We start from the raw sequence: 17,025 nt of genomic DNA, 5'->3' as shown, positions 1-17,025 counted from the left end.
CGTTGCTGCTAATCACCAGGAGAGGCCTGCCGTGTGTAGAAGTGTGTGTGTGTGTGTGTGTGTGTGTGTGTGTGTGTAGTGTTTGGGGTTGGGGGTGTGATGATGTAAGCATAAGCATATCTCACAGTTTCACATGTTTCTTAGTCTTGGGTGGGATGGAGCCCAGTTGCCCACATGATAACCAACTGATTGATGTACCCTTTATGTAATTTTTCTCTCAGTTGGCTTTTCTCTTTTTGTTTATTTTCGAACTTGAGTTTCCTGGGATCAGTTCTTAGGTAGACAATGTGACTCCGAGTCCTTGACTCAGAGTCAGCTTTTGGGGAACCCAAACTAAGAGATGGATTCGGTAGAAAGTTCACCAGACATCATCAACAGTGAGATTATCTTTTCTGCAAAAGGACACTCTGACATGTATACCTGGGTTTAGTAAGTGAACGAAGGGCTACAGATAAAATTTCCAAAAAGAGTCACTCATTGAGATTCACGGGAATCTCCAATCATGGAGGCCCGTAGTGTATACAGGACGGAGGCCTCCTCCAGAGTGAGTGAGGCTGCGACTACGTGTGCTAGCCTGAAGAGTTCACACCAGAATCTTTACAACCTGTGGTTATGACACATTACATGGCAAAAGAGACCTTAAGGTTATGGATCTTAACGTAGAGAGATTATCCTGGATTCATAGTAAGTTTATCCTGGATTATCTGGTTGGACATATCTAATTACATAAATTCTTAACAGTGGAAAAAGGCAGGAGAGTCAAAGAGATTTAGTGGAAGAAGAACCAGGGTGGATTCAAAGACTGAGAGGGATTCAATCTGCCATTACTGCTTTGAAGCTGGAGGAAGAGGACCACGAGCTGAGGAACGTGGCAGCCTTCAGAAACTGGCAGTAGCCCTCAGCTGACAGCCAGCAGGAAATGACAGACTCAGTCCTACAACTGTAAGAAACTAAATTCTGCCAACAATCCGAATGAGCAAGGAAACAGATTCTTCCCGAGAGTCTCCAGAAAGGAATGCAGCCTGCAGACACCTTGATTTTAGCCCGCTGAGACCCATGTTGGGCTTCTGACCTACAAAACTGTGAGATAACAAATTTATTTTGTTTTAGGTCACAAAATTTATGGGAATTTATTATGGCAGCAATAGAAAACTAATACAATAAGGACTTTGTGAAAATGTTGCCGTGAGGTAAATTGTGAAACTGTGGTGAGTAAACTGTAGGGGCTTAAAATCTAGAAAATGCTCAGTTGAAGAGTGAAGATTATTAACACATTTATTTAACAAATGTAACTTGACAACCACACGCCCGGTAGAGGGGATACACTGGTGAACAAAATAGTGATGATAATGAAGAGTAACTTCTGCCCGGTACCCACAGCTGCAAGGAACATCTGTTAACATCAATAACTGATCAGGCGTGGAAATATCCCTTTCCTGGAGATGGACTCTACAGTGTGATCAAAATACTGCTAAAGTTCATCTAGCTTCATTCCTCTCAAATTCTTGTTCCACAGGCAGTCTTTAGGTATTAAGTTAGGCTTTCTAGAGACCTGAAATGTAGGAGGACTGCTTCTGGCTCCACCATTACCTATCACATTGGCTGGGGGGTGGAGGGGGGTGGGGCGGTGGTGGTACTCATGCCCTTTAGTAGTTAAGATTTTGGCCTTTAGTCCCTTTGCAGTCCTGTGTGATGTAGTCACTGTGAATTCATTCTCTGGACCAACTCACCCGGCAGAGCCAATCCAGCGAAGCCCTGGACCTATGGCTCTGACTATTGACCTTGAAGGAACCCAGTGGGGTGTGGCCTCCATAGACACCTACAGTGATCCTTACCCTGGGGTGCCCTGGGAAGGGACACTCAGGGCTGCACATGGTCCCTTCCCCACAGGGGCAATCGGGCTGGAAAACAGGCTAGGGGTTAGAGGGTGGGTGGAGGTGGGGGACAGGGGCCAAACATCCCCCAGCAGCACAAACTGATGAATTATATAAGTCGCTTAACTCGGCCCTACCTCAGTTTCCACACTCGCGCAATGAGGCTATATCACAGGGTTGCTGTGAGGATTAAAGGAGTACATTTATTTAAAGGTTTGACACAACCCCCAGTACACTTAGGTCATCTATAAATGTTTTATATTCAAATCCCAGCTGTCACTTACTAGCTGAGTGACCTTTGGGAAGTGAATTCACTTTTCTGCACCCTGGTTTCTTTCTCCATATAAAGGAGACAATAAAGCGGTATCAAACTCAACTGTCCATATGGAATAAATAATTGTATTAATATTAGTGAAGTGCTTCACACAGTGTGTGTCTTCAGTATTTTATGGTTGTGATTTGTTGCTGTTAGGGGAGAGGCCCTCAGCTTCAGGCCGGGCAGGGAGAAGCAAGGACGTTACTTCAGCCTGAGGCTCCCCATTCTCATCAGCTGAGCCCAGGGCCACTGGGGTCTCCAGAGAAAGGTCAGGCTCTAGGTCAGGAACACCGGAACTCCCCACTCCTGTCAATGCTGGGCAAATGGTCAAGGCAGTGGGCTCCAAGGTCAAAATCCTGAAAACAGGCCACAGAGGCCCAGAGAAGGAGGTGTGCGGGAAGGTGTAGACATGAGATCCATCCGCGGCGTTGTAGAAGGAGACCTCACCAGTTTCATAGTCCAGGAAAACTCCCACTTTTTGAGGAGGGTTGGCAATTGTCAGTTTGGTCCGGGGGTCAGTGAGAGCCCGATAGTCACTCCCATCAGACAGCCCCATAGTCCAGAAGCCATTCTCAGGTGTCATTTTAATCCAACATTTTCTCTCCACGTTCTCCCTGCACACCCCGACGTGCCACTCTTTCCTGTCCCCAACCTCTACCTCCCAGTAATGTCTCCCTGACGTGAAGCTCTTGCAGCCAAGCACACAGTAATGCCAATCAAATCTCTCGGGGTTGTCTGGCAGATTCTGTCGTTCGTCTGCTCGCTGCAAGCTCCTCTGATCATCAGAAACAAGCAGGATGGGGTTTGCTGTGTTCGGATCCAATATCACATCCGCTGCAGAAAGTTTGGGGATGGGGTCATGGGTCAGCCATTGTTCCTAGATCTCAGAGCCTCAGCCCTCGAGGCCTGGGTCTGGTTGAGTAAGCCCAAGTCCAGAGCTGGGTGTCCCCAGCCTGCCCTGAATGTGACCCCCTTAGCAATACCAAAAGAAAGCCCCCAGGGGTCTTAAGTTCAGTGGGAAAGAGGAGGGTGATGAGGGTCAGGGTCTTCTTAACTGACACCTGGAGCTGGCTCTTTCCTTCTACCTTTTTCCTGTTTCCCTCCCCGAAATGACTCTGCCCACCTGTGCTTCACAGGCACGTAGGTTTAAATTTCAATCCTTGCACTACCACTCATGAACTGAATGTCTTTTCCTTTTCTCTTTTCCCAGAGATCCAAGCTATGTAATATCTTTAAGCCTCAACTTTCTTAACTGAAAAATGGGGATAAAAATACTAATCTCTAGGGTAGGAAGACAACACATGTTGTGTATTTGGCTCAGGGCTGGGCATGGAGGAAGTGGCCTGATGTTATAAAAGCTGCCAGGCCTTTTCTGTGCCTAAGGGCCATGTTGGTGGCTTTATGTGCTCCCAGACCCACTCTCTATCTTTCTCCACCCTCTTCTGGGCCCCGGGAATCTGTCCTCTATGGACAGTGTCACTGGGTTCTCTTGCCTCTGGTCACCTGTTGGATTTGGCCAATGGGAGGTACTAGCTGAAGCCTGGAAGGAGAAAGAAGAGAGGCACAGCATTTATTTTTCCCCCTTTCGTCCCTGCCAGCTTCAGATGGTGATGCTCTAACAAAAGGATGACTTTTCGCAGGCAGCCCTCTCCTTGAGCTATAGCTTCCTCTGGGCTGCACCCTCTCCCTGTCTCTTCAGGCCCAGGGGTGGTGACAGCTCCCCACTGTTGTGAGTCCTGGGGGATGGAATGTTCCTTTGTCGGCTTCCCTTTACTCTCTTTTTTGCCTCTGTAAATAGTTCCTTCTTTAAACCCTCTTCAACCACCCATTTTGAATATACCATCTCTTTCTTGCTGTTTTTTTGACCAAATACACATTCATTAGCTCATTTAGTCTTTACCTCAACTCTCACATAAATAGGAATTACAATCATCATCTACAATTGAGGAGACTGAAGCTCAAAACATCAAGTAACTTGAGGACACACAGCGGCAGGAGGTGGCATACGGAGCTTGGGAAAGGACAAGATCTTTGAGCATTGCTTTCTCTCCTTGGTCACGTTGCATCCTCGCTCTCCCTGTAGTATTAGTTCACTCTGCCTGTCCTTCCCCTCAGCTCCACCTTTGATGCCTGTTCCTTCCCATAAAGGTCTATGGAAGCCCAGGAGAGCAATTCTCCCTGGTTCTCTGGGCTCTCAGTGGGAGGGCATGGGAGATGGGCACAACCTTGAGATCGAGACCTCAAGTCATCCACTCGGAACTCTCCCAGTCACGGGGACTGACTTGTCCCAGAATCTCAAGACTTGGAGAAGAAAAAGGGAATATGGTCCCTCGGGTTGTTGTCCTAGGGGACATAGTGATTCACTCACCAGCTTGGAAGAGGGCCTTCTTCCACTCTGAAAGAAAGGAGACACAATAAGGAAAGGTCATTAATTCTGATCTTTCCCTTACCCATTCTCCTCAGTAAGCATTTTCTGTGTCCCTTCAGTCTCTTCCAGTATCCAGCTTCTTTCCTCTACAGCTCTGACAGATTAGGCATAAGAGGTCTCAAAAATGGTGGACTTCCTCATCATGCTGGGGCTGCAGGTGACATGGCCAGGCTATAGTAGGCTGTGTGCTTGTGTGCCAGCAAGGTGGGGAGTGGCTGAAAGTGCCCAGATGCTGTATCTGAAGGGCCTCTCTGAGGCTGCAGAAAAGCAGGGGTGGTATTCCCCACAGAAAATGAGCCTCTTGGTTAGATCTGAGTATTCCTACTGGGAACGCCAATGGGTCACACAGCAGGGAAAAAGTTTGAATGCTTATATACATGTGCAGGAAACTCAGAGGACATGCAGGTCACTCACCAGGATAGGCCTGAGACTTCTCCCCACCTACAAGGGAAGAAAGGCAGAGACGTCAACTGAACTCTGTCATTTCGGAGTCATTTCCTTTCTCCTCCTTTTGCACCCATCTCTCCTTCTTTTTGACCACCTACACTTCCTACTTCCTCCCTCTGCCTGTTCAACTCTCTCCTCCCCTCTCTTCCTTACAGGGGCGGGGGGCGGGGAATGAAGGCCCCTTTCTCCATTAAAAAACAAAACAAAACACTCATGATTCTCTCCTCCTTTCTCCCCAACAACCACTTCCCCCCAATCAGCCTCCCATATTTCTTTTCTTGGGAAAAAGGATCCAGAACATTCCTTCAGCCCAGGGCAGAGTTAGGGGCTGAGGAAACCAGCTGGAAAATACTCAGGCAGAGACAGTCTTAGATGAGAATTCGGAGAAAATGTCAGAGCCACTCACGAGCCATGTACTGGATCTTTCTCCACTCTGCAATGGAAGAAAGGTGATGAGTCATTAAGAGGCCCAGCGGGGGATAGGAAGATGAGCTTGGGTCCCTGGGGGCATCAGAACTTACTGAGTTCATACTCGAGTGTCTCTGGAAAAGAAGCAGAAAAAAAAAAAAAGTACTGTTATGGGGATGGAAGGAGGAGGACCTCTAGAATATAAACCTGAAAAATGACCTAGTGCCGGGTTTGGTGCGCAGGATGGGGATGGGGTGAGGTAGTCCGGCTCCCTCCTGTAGGCACAGGCCTTAGATTCCCTCTCGGGGTCAGATACCTTTTATTCTTTGTTCCTGCTCTTTTTCTGCCCGTGCCGTTTCTTTTTCCTCTTCTGCTCTCTCTTTCTCCATGAATAGAACCTCCTTTTCTTTCCTCTGTAGCCACAGGAAGTAACCAGCCCCTGCGAGAAGCAGCAGACAGACAGGCAGCGTCCCCGAGAAGACAGCGATCCAGCGCTGGGCCCTCCAGAAGAAGGGATCTGCAATGGGATCCAGTCTTAGCCTCTCACCCTCAGGACAGGGATCATGGAGTTTATCTCCTGCCGTCAAATGATCTTTCTCTTCCTAAGTTCTCAGAGAACTTTAGGGAAGACTGCAGTGAACCCTAGTAAGGGTTTATAGTTATAGCAATAGCAAATACCATTACTTGTCTTGAAAGGTCTGCCTCTCACATGTAAATGTGATACTTGAGCATCGCAATCAAGTTTTTCCTAATGAAAATTTACAATAGGTTATATTCACTTGGTTCAAATATCAAATAAAAAAACATCACCCAAGTCTCCTATTCACTTTCTCTGCCCGCCTCCTTTAATTAGACTCATTTAATCAGCCTGGTATGGTGACTAAGAATGTGCACTTGGGAGCTGGGGGGCCTGGTTCAAATTCTGATTCCTCCACCTGACTAGCAGTGTGACCTTGGACTAATTACTTAACCATTCTATTGCAGGTGTCCTAATCTGTAAAATGGGGGTGATAATAAAATTAATCATAATAATAATAGAATAATAAAACCTAACTCATAAGGTTAAAACATTAAGTTAATGTTTATAAAGCATTATAAACACATAGTGAGTGCTATGCAAGTGTATATTAAATTTAAAAATATAAATGTATTCTTATTTTTTCTTGTTTACTCCAAAGATAGCATTCTGTATAAACTGCTCTGTATCTTGCTTGTTCTGTTCACGTTGTATCTTGCAAATCTTTCCATATTAGTACAGACAGAATGGCTGTGTCTCCTTTCAGAACTGGGCAATATTCCATTGCATAAAAATTCCCCATTAATGGATATTTGCATAGTCGCTAACTTTTTGCTCTTATAATTAATGCTATAAGAAATAACTTTTTACATGGGTAGTTTTCTACACATGCAAGCATATCTGTCAGATAAATTCCTAGAAGTGGGATTTTGGATCAATAAGTAGGTAGTTTGGATGTATATTGCTATATTGCCCCCAATAGCAATTGTGCCAATTAACACCAAAAATATATCAAATTATGTATACCAAAAAATGTCTAAGAGTGACTGTCTCACCACAATCCTACCATCAGAATGTTTTATCAACCAGCACTGTTTTGTTTTGTTTTATCTTGTTGCCAGTCTCCCAAGTGGAAAATGTTTTAATACACATTTCTCTGTTGAGTGAGGTTGGACACTCTTTCATACGTCATTCCTTTTCTGTGAACGAAGAATTCATATCCTTTGCTTTTCTTCTACTGGTTTGTTTTATATTTTAAGGAGATTAGTGCTTTCTCTAAATTATGAGTTGCACATATTCCCCCCGCCCCCATTTTGTCATTTGTCTTTGCTTAAGGATTTGATCTTTACCATTTCTCCCCCAATTCCCATTGCCTGTCACAGTTTCTGGCACATAGGAAATGCTCAGTAAATACTTGTGACATAAACAGGGAAAAAGAAACATCCCCGGAGCAAGAAGACGACTCTGGAACCCTGCTCAGTGCCTCGTTTTCACTGCAAAGTCAGCACAGAGAATCACACGTCCTCCTTCTTTCTTTTCTTTTTTCCTTTTTTAAAATTCGTTTTTATTTCATTTTATTTATTTTTATACTTTTCTCTTTTTAATATGGCTATGCTAGATTTCAACTGGTTAATGTTTAAATTGTCATTTTTTCTAATTTTCTACAGATTAAATTTTACATACGCCTCTTTTAAGGTGCATTTAATGGAATTTAAAAAATTGAAGTATAATTGACTTATAATATTATATTAGTTCCAGGTGTTCACATCTTTCTTCTTCCAATAGACACAGCTCAATATACCTGAGGCTAAGCAGGGTACTGACCTGCAATGGAAATCTGGGCTGTCTTTTCCTGGTTGAGGAGGGGATTTCTGATGATACAGGACACCCCTTCTCCAGAGCTGCTTTTCACCATTAGAGATGATGTGACTGCATACAGGCCCGCGCCATCTGTAGCTGGAGGTGCTGCCACAGCTGGCATGTTCTGGCCCTTGGCATCTCTCCACTGTATTTGGGGCTGGGGATACCAGCCGGTGGATGTGCACCCCAGGTGGATCCCTCCATCCTCATGGCCCTTCATTTCAATGTGAAGATCCGAACCCAGTGCTGTGGAAGGGACAAGTGAGCCTCAATTCTTGGGAGCCTCCAGTATCAGTGAGGGTCTCAGCAGGAATTGGACGGCACACCCACGTTAGATAAGTAAAGTAGGGTTTCATTAAGAAGCTGTTTACAAAAGGGTGGTCATTAGTGAGGAGAAAACTATATGGGGTAGAGCAATACCCCAGTGCCAGGAACAATAGAACTGTTACCACCCACCCCTAAACCCAAAGGGAAGTAGAGAGGAAGCCGTTTTGAAGACCTAAAAGGAGAGAGTCATGTAGAGAGGACTTTCCTAAGAGGAGCTGTGATCTTTGGGAAGAGCACGCAGCCAGCTAGAGGTGGCCCTGCAGGGAGAAAGCCAGGGGCATAAGTACCCAGACTTCTCTCCTCCTTCCCTCCTCTATCTTCAGCTATGGCTCCCCATTGACCAAACTCAGCCAGAAGCCACAGTGCAAGAGAATGCTCTGAGAAAGAGAAATGCAACCTTTGACATTGGACATGGGCCTGGTCTTGGTGTTCTCTTGGGGAACACAAGCCATTTCATGGAACGTCAGCATCAAAGGGCCCTTTGTCACTATGACGGGTCAAGACAAAAACAAGACCAACAACAATCATGTTTGAACATAGAGAAAAACACGAACAGTGTCCAAAACACAACGACGACCAAACATCCTCCTGTCCTGGCTGTGAGTGACAATGCTCTTTTACCAGTCCCAGCTTTAGCTTCACTCTAGTCTTCCTCCTGGGTAAGATTTATGAAGATACCCACCCACAGAATTACACCCCCCTCCTCCCTGACAGCATCCAATCCAGAGCAAAGCCTACTTCCATAAACGCTGCCCCAAATCCCCTAACAGAAGCCCAAAGTCTGTACCAAGTCTCCTCTAACAGCCTCTTCCTGAGACCCCCCAGTTCCCACATGGCATGGACTCCCCCTCCTGCAACAAGGATTAAAGTCAACTGGTGCAACTGCAGGGGTGTTCCTGGGAACTCCGGTTGGAGAACAGTGGCTGTACAGACGCTGTCCCTACAGGTCAGCCTCCCAGGGCTCACAGTAGCGTGTACCTGGAGGGGCGCCAGAAGCCACAGGGAATGCAACTGAACCCACACCACTGTGCACCATCTCTGAGGAGATGTTTTCTTATCCTTCTCATCCCCGACCTTCCACTTCCCAGCTTAGACCCTGGCGACCAGCAGGAGGGAGTTCTGTACTTGATATGATAGGGTACAGGAGGGAGTCTTCCTGGAGGAAGACCTGCATCTTTCCCGAAGGCCTCAGAGAAACAAAGTTGGAAGGCAGCGGAGGCAGTTCCTGGTGATCAACCAGGAGCTCTGCGAGGTGAATTTGGAGCACGAGCTCTGTGTCTGCCTCCAGGCCCCACAGAGGAATGAGCTCAGAACAAAACCCAGAGGCTCACCTGCAACTTTCAGCTCCACCAAGGCTTTTTCATAGAAGTTGCCATCTTGGAAATAACACAGGTAGTTTCCACCGTCAGAGGCTCTGACGCTGTGAATTCGGAGAGCAGCCTTCCCTGCAGTGATGCCATCTCTTAAAAACTTAGTTCTCCCTCGATACTCTGCTGTCTGTCTGTCTTCTACTTCCTTGCCATGTGCATACATGAAAACTACTTGCCTGAGGCTGGATCTCACCCACTTCAGTTCCATGTTCTCTGCGTTCATCTTCAGGGACAGGTGACAGGGCAGCTCAGCGTCTTCACCCACCATGGCCAGGATGGGCCCGGGGGGTCCAATCACAGCAAACTGAGCTGGTCAGCAAAATGGGGAAACTCCATGAGAGGGAGTTGGGGCCATGATGATAAGGGGGTGTCTCAGGCAGAAAAACCTAGAGAGGAACAGGATCCTGACAGAAGGACATTTGTCTTAATGGCATGTGTACTTTCAGTTTGTGACGGGACTTCCAGGAATGAACGGTCAAAGGTTCTGACTGGGCGCTAACAGGTAATTGTCTGCTTCCGATACATAACAGCAGCATCGTTCCCTACCTGAGCAAGAGGTGAGCAGCTGGACCAAGATGATGCAGACAAGGAGGTGGAGCAGAGGGAAGTCTAGGGACCGTGCCATTTTCATCTGTGCTGCAAATAGAGAGATGCCAGAAGGAGTCAGGCAGAAATACGGCCTGGAGGAAGATGGATAATTCTGCGTGGAATTCTGAGGTTTCCACGCAGAATTCTCCACCTCAACAGGGCCAACTCAGGGCGAAACACAGGATCACTAGTGTGATGACCCAAGATCTTCCTCTGCCAAAATGTCTGCTTGGGCGTCTCTTCACCTTTGAGTTCCAATATGGAAAATCTCCTATAAAAGTATGTATGTTAAGTGTACAGACAGTAACCCTAACCCATCAGGAAGTCCTTGGCTCTACTGTCTGAATATGTTCAGAATCTTTACCCTTGCCCACACTTACCCAGCTACGCCAGGTCCAAGCCTCCACCATCACACTCTGATTAATGCAGGACCCTCCTCTCTGGGTCCCCTGATTCTGCTTGTATCCCCTACAGTCTCAACACAACATCCAGAACATTCCTTGAGTCACATCCTGTCACTCCTCTGCTCAGCACTTTCCAGTGGCTCCCATTTCACTCAGAGTAGATGCTGAAGTCCTTCCAGTGGCCGGCATGGTCCTCCAGGACCTGCACTCCTCACTTCATCTCCCCTGCTCTCCCTGTCTCTGCTCCAGCCACACTGCCCTTCCTGCTGCTCCTTGAACAGGACATGACAGAGGACCTCGACCTCAACTCTTCCCTCTACCTGGAACCCTCTTCCCTGCATATTCACAAGCTCACCCTCTTGCCTCCTTCAAGTCTTTCCTTTAAAGTCAGTTCCTCTATGGGACTTTCTCTGACCACAGAAATATGGCAAACTGCTCCCATCCCCCTGAACCCGCTCTCTTTTTCCCATTGAATTTTCACCAGTGAACATATCATACGTTCATCGTCTGTCTCCACTTGCTAGAATGTAAGCTCCACAAAGCAATGATATTGGTCTGTTTTGTTTCCTGATGTGTAAGAAGCCTGTAGCATGGTGGTGGTTCACATGGAAACCTCAGTAAATATTTGTTGAATGAATGAATGGATGAGGGGTTACATATTAAACCATCAATACTCACTAGCATTTTAGTTCACTTTAGATGATCAGATTAGTTGGTGGTCATCCAACTAATGGATGGAGAGGAGGGGAGGTGGAGAATTTATGAGGATAAGTGTTTTTCTCCATAATGACAGTGCTCTTTTGGTCTGGCTTAGAGAGCAGAGCCTGGCCTCCTGTGGTCCCACTGGGCCTTGCCTATATTAATGTGTTTGTTCTTATTTTTCAATAAAGTGGTTTTAAGGAGCAAGCCTGTCCTGGACATGCAAGTGTTGCAACTTGATGTGCCTTAGTGCACTCTTTTCACAATTGTTCTGGGAATTCCCTGGTGGTCTAGTGGTTAGTACTCTGCGCTTTCACTGCTGGGTTCGATCCCTGGTTGGGGAGCTAATCCTATGCGTGGCCCCCAAAAAACTGTTCTTTGGGGGAGAAACATCTGTTCTTTGGGGGAGAAACATTTCTGGAAAGGAAGTGATTCCTTTCCTTTCTTCCCTTTCCTCATGTGTTCACCGACGCTCCTTGGCAGATGGCCTGCCTCTGGGCTCACCAGCAATGGATAATTTTCCTATCTTGGTCTTTGCACTGCTAGAGAAGTGCCTTTTAGGGGCAGAGATGTATGTGCTAGCACTTGCACAGAAGGGGCAAATATGTCAACCGAGAAGCACACAGCAGCCCAACACAGCTCACGCCTCTATGCAGTGCTGGCGTTCTTCCAGCTCAGAGGCAGGGCCCCTGCAACTCCCCAGTCCCAGACCAGTGTTTCCAAATGTGTCTTGGCTCAGAAAAGCACCTTTACCTCCTTTTAGGCATGGTCTGTGGCATCACTGTGAACTTTTGTGATAAGGGAAGTGTGTGGCCCTTGCTGACTAGCCAGGCTTGATTCTAGCTGGAGTTCTAACTCGGCTTCCATCCCAGCCACCCCCGAGTTGGCTACGTCCCTAAATAGTAGAGACCCTGAGGGTCGGCCTAGGTGGATTACTCCAAGACAGGACTGAGAACTCCAGAAGTAGCCCCCTCCCTTCTCCCATCATGTATTCTTTCCTTCCCTGAAAACGTCAGATGGAATGGTGTGCCGACAAATGACTCAGGGTGTGCCCGTCTGCGGAGCAATACTGCCGTCTCCTCTAGGCCCCAACCCATGGCCATCACCAAGTTCAAATCACTCTTCCATCGGACTCTGGTCAAGATCCTGGCAGATTCCCTGGGTCACCCAGAGGCTGAACCTACCACTTCTTTTTTTTTAAATTTTGGCCAAGCTGCACAGCTTACAGGATCTCAGTTTCCCGCCCAGGGACTGAATCCGGGCCACTGCAGTGAAAGTGCCAAAACCTAACCACTGGACCACCAGGGAACTCCTATGAACCTACCACTTCTTAATCCCAAGGCAAGTGAATGGGAGAGTTAGGAATAAGACCCGATCTCACCTGTGTGTTTTCATTCATTCAACAAATGTTTACTGAGCACTCACTGTGTGCCAGGCCCACTACAGGTTAGGTGTTGGAAATAAAAAGGGTGTGGGAAGTAAGTAATGGCACTATGATTCACAAGCTTTGTGATCTCAGTCATGTGACAAAACCTATTTGAACTTCAGTTACTCATGAAACATTGTGAAATAGGAACTTTAGAATGTACATAATTGGCTCAGCAATTTCACTTCCAGATATCTGGTCAAGCAAAGTACTTGCATGGGTGCAGAGAAAATTATGTGTAAGGATGACACTGAAGCATTATTTTTAAAAGTAAACCAAAAAAAAGATAAACAACCTAACCAGCCACTCTAACCACTAACAAGAGACTGGTTAGTTAAATAAAGGCTCATCTGTATGAGGGAATTCAATATGGCAGTTAAGAGTGATTTACAGTCACTAACCCATATAATCAAGATATATTAAACAAAAAGCACATTGCAGAAAAACACTAATGATTCTATTAAAAAACAAAAAACAAAGCTATAAATTTGTATATACATTTTTATGGGATCGCCTTAAAAGAGTTCTGAAGGGCTACATGCTAAAATGAAAATCAGAGATTGAGTGAGAGACACTTGTCCTTTGCCCCCTATACTTTGAAAATTGCTTGGATGTTTTCAATTTTAAAAGTTTTCACGTTTTACTTAACAATTAAAAATTGTTACAAATAATTATTGTGACTGCAACATATTCGTTGTTCAGAAAATACCGACTCCTGTAAATCAACTATATGTCAATAAATAAATAAACAAAAATAAAATACCAACTCTTCACACCAATTCCCCCAAAACAAACCAGCATGAGGCCCACAGTCATAGTACCTGCTGCCATGATACCTGCGCCGGGAACAAGGCCCGCAGAGGGGGTGGGTTGAAGAGGAGCTGGGAGCAGAAATCTGTGCTGCTGGGAATCCTCTGGAGCCTGCCTGAAACCCGGACAACCCTCAGACAAAAGATTGCCTTTCACCATATCCTCTGCTCTTCAAAACTACTCTCTAAGCTGCTAGAGAGAGGACAGTATTATTATTATTATTATTATTATTATATAGGTAACAATTTCAGTGCTGTTCTCAGAATATATTTTCACTAAATTTTTTAGGATATTTATTGGTTTTTGTTCCTGATTATAGACAACTTCAAAATGGAGAAAAATATGAAGGAATAAAATTTAAATAATCTGTGATGGTAATCATATACTTTGCTTCATGGGAATATAACTATTTCTGGAAGTATTTTGGCCATAGATATATACTAAATGCCTGAAAATTGTCAAAATTATAATTTCACCCAGAAATTCCACTTGTAGAAATTACTCCTAAAGAAAAAAAAAAATCAGGTATTAACACAAACATTCATGTTTAAAGCTGTTCATCATAAGTAAGATCTACAATAGCAAAATGTAGAGACAATTTAAATCTCCAAATTCGATCCAGTTTTGTTACAATTAGAAATAAAAACTCTTTATTAAAAATATGATTCCTAATGACTATATGAAAATCCCTTTTATGATTAGACAGTGTGTTTGTATCCATTCTCCAACTCTTGTATATGTAGGCTGGCTCAGATTTTTGTAATTACAAATAATTCTGTAATGCACAGCTTTACATATAAATCTTTAAGACACATCTCTTTTTAGAATCTCTTAGAACAGATTCCCAGAAATGACTAAGAGAGATAAGAGTCCTTTGCTCCTTTCTGACCACAGTAAGCTCTTAAGAACATGCAGTTGGCAAGTTTTTTCATTCACGTTGTCTCCTTCCCACAAATTTTCCAATTCAGGTCTTTAGCCTTTGCATTGTCCTGCTGCCTCCACCCCCTCATCCTCTGACTGGGGCACACATAAGCACCAACCCCTTTGTCTGGATGAGGGCCTCCCTGGAGGCCCACTGTCAGCTCTTCAGCCTCTCTCCTTCTAGGGCTCATGGCCCTGGCTTTTACCCATTTCCCCACACTTACCTCTTGGCTATCCCATCTGAAAATCACAGCCCTCAGAATAAAGGTAATCAATAGAGGCTCTGTTACCTGGAAGAAAGGAAAAAGAAATATGCCTGCTCACTATGAGAAGCAGTAACAGGGTCATTCTGTGGAAGAATTAGTTTTTGGATTGGCTCAGAGGGGTGTTTCTCATCAGTTGCTGGGCAGAAACCAGTGAGGAAGTTTAAAATGAAAACTGAAACTGTATTGGATTGTACGCAGTGAAGAAAAATTCCAGCCTAATTCTCACACTGTGTCACTCTGTGTTTTCCTAATTGAACCACTTATGTATATGTATGTGTATAATTAGTATCTCATTATATATACCTGTTTTACATCTTCTATATGATAATAGATTTATTTTATATCATGAAAGATTTACTGAGTAGAGAAATAAAAGATTTTAACATGTGAAGAGAGGAAGATGTGCATTAATTAAAATGTTTCTGTGGCTATTTGCTAACATCTGTTTGCATGTACACAGGCACATGGAGGAGGATTTATCTTTTACAACAAGCCAAATGAGAGTATGAACAGAAAACCAGACCCACTCCACCTTTTTTAGCACCTCTGAAATTCAGGTCTCGGATCCATTACCAAATAACATAATTTTCAGATTTCCCAAAGCAGTGTTGCCGGTGACCGATTGGCATGTTTTACATTTTTCAGAAAAATTCTTATTTGGGGTGTTGCTCAGAAGCCTCATTCACCCTCTGAGCCTTATTTGTGCTACATTTGTATTTTCATGTGTATTTCTTTCTACTCTGCCAGCAGGATTCTGTATTTTCTGAGGTTAGATTCTGGATAGTCTGTGGATACTGTTTCTATAAGGGGTCTTTGGGACAAAGTGGTCTTACCTGTGGCCTAGAGCCTCCCAAGACAATTTATTTGCCTCTTGAGACAATGATTAAAGCTCAAAGGACTTTGATATGACTTGACTGATGGAATTTATTTATATATGGGTTTGCCAAAAAGTTTGTTCGGGTTTTTCTGTAAGATATTATGGAAAAAACTGAACGAACTTTTTGGCCAACTCTCTCTCTCTCTCTCTCTCTCTCACTCTCTCTGTGTGTGTGTGTATATATATATATTTTTAAATTTTTTTTATTTTTCCCCCGACCAGGGATTGAACCCGGGCCCACAGCAGTGAAAGCATGGAGTCCCAACCACTGGACCGCCAGGGAATTCCCAGAATTTAATTATATTACAACAGTTTGAATTTAGGCTCCGTGGTAGAGATGGCTGGTTGTTTGTGCAAGTTCTATTTCCTGCTTTTTTTTTTTTTTTTTTGATGTACAAAGAGCTAGCATTCTTTCTGTGGTAAGGTAGATGTCTTGGATGGCCCATTCAAGGAAGTTCACGGAGTCCAGCTTAACGAAGCCTACGTACCTCGCAACCTGATGGAACACTGGCAGCCCATATTGAGGCAGTATTTCTGGATCAGACTGTGAGGGTTTGAGCAGAAACGGCAAGACAACCCTGGCCAAATTTTCTCAGATGGCTCCAGTAGAGCTGGTGATGACCCATCTTGCTTTCTCATTTCCAATGAGGCAAAAGGTCCCTGCTTCTTAGTACTCAAACCCAATTTTGGGGAGTAGTGCAATGTGCCCATCCTTATAGATAAGAGAGGCCAAGGGACTAAGTTTGAGCCAATGATTTGCAGGCAGAAGTTGTTGGGTTATATTTCTCAAGACAGGCCCACGATCTTCTACCTCTTTCTTCCTCTTGCCTAGAACATGGTCTTTGGAGCTGGAGTGCAGTGACCAACTTGTGACCATGAGGCAACCTTGAGAATGGAAACTACATGCTGAGAGGGCAGAGAATAAAGACAGAAAGAGGCTGGGGCATGGATGCATCTCTGAGTTGCTGGACCAGCTCTGGACAGCTGCCCTCTGAATTCACTTTACGTGAAAGGAAAATAAATCTTGTTTTATTTGAGCCAGAAGTACTTCTGGTCTCTATCATCAGCAACAAAATACAATTCATCCCTTCCCAGTCCCCACTTATCAACACTTTATCTTGAAACTTTTCAAACGGATAGCAAAGTTGAAAGAATTTTTCAGTGAACGTCTAATATACCTATGGTCTAGATTCTACAGTGAACATTTTACTATACTTGCTTTATTATAATCTATCCTTCTGTTCACACCCCTATCATCCTTATTTATTATTTATTCCAATATTTATTGATTTATTTGGTACCTTCTAAAGTAAGTTGCAAACATCAGTGCACTTTCCCTTGGAGACTTCAGCAGACCTACCAGGTAGAACATAGTTCTGAAATGCTTGAGGCACCAATGCTATGTCTGAAATATAAATGTAGGAGTATCTTTCAGTTATATGTTCTAAAATGATCAGGGGGTTATTTTTATCTGGCTATCCCTAGCT

At 44.6% G+C, this 17,025-nt stretch overlaps 1 protein-coding gene and 1 pseudogene across 1 annotated transcript; both read right to left on the bottom strand.

Annotated features, from left to right (window-relative positions):
• Window positions 1-1,304: 1,304 nt before the first annotated feature.
• Window positions 1,305-13,967, bottom strand: LOC133095015 (butyrophilin subfamily 3 member A1-like). Its single transcript, XM_061195835.1, is given in 13 exon segments — window positions 1,305-2,355; window positions 2,357-3,024; window positions 4,559-4,585; window positions 5,033-5,059; window positions 5,472-5,498; window positions 5,587-5,607; window positions 5,790-5,990; window positions 7,815-8,096; window positions 8,575-8,664; window positions 9,509-9,856; window positions 10,094-10,183; window positions 13,486-13,589; window positions 13,951-13,967. Coding segments are annotated over 12 exon segments (1,851 nt in total). The 5' UTR covers window positions 13,496-13,589; window positions 13,951-13,967; the 3' UTR covers window positions 1,305-2,295.
• A 1,890-nt stretch (window positions 13,968-15,857) lies between these two features.
• Window positions 15,858-16,164, bottom strand: LOC133095656 (small ribosomal subunit protein uS14-like; annotated as a pseudogene).
• Window positions 16,165-17,025: the final 861 nt, after the last annotated feature.

Source organism: Eubalaena glacialis, chromosome 7, assembly GCF_028564815.1.
Source record: "Eubalaena glacialis isolate mEubGla1 chromosome 7, mEubGla1.1.hap2.+ XY, whole genome shotgun sequence".
NCBI classification, from domain to species: domain Eukaryota; kingdom Metazoa; phylum Chordata; class Mammalia; order Artiodactyla; family Balaenidae; genus Eubalaena; species Eubalaena glacialis.
Note: the sequence above shows the minus strand (reverse complement) of the source record. Positions and strands in the feature narration are given on the sequence as shown.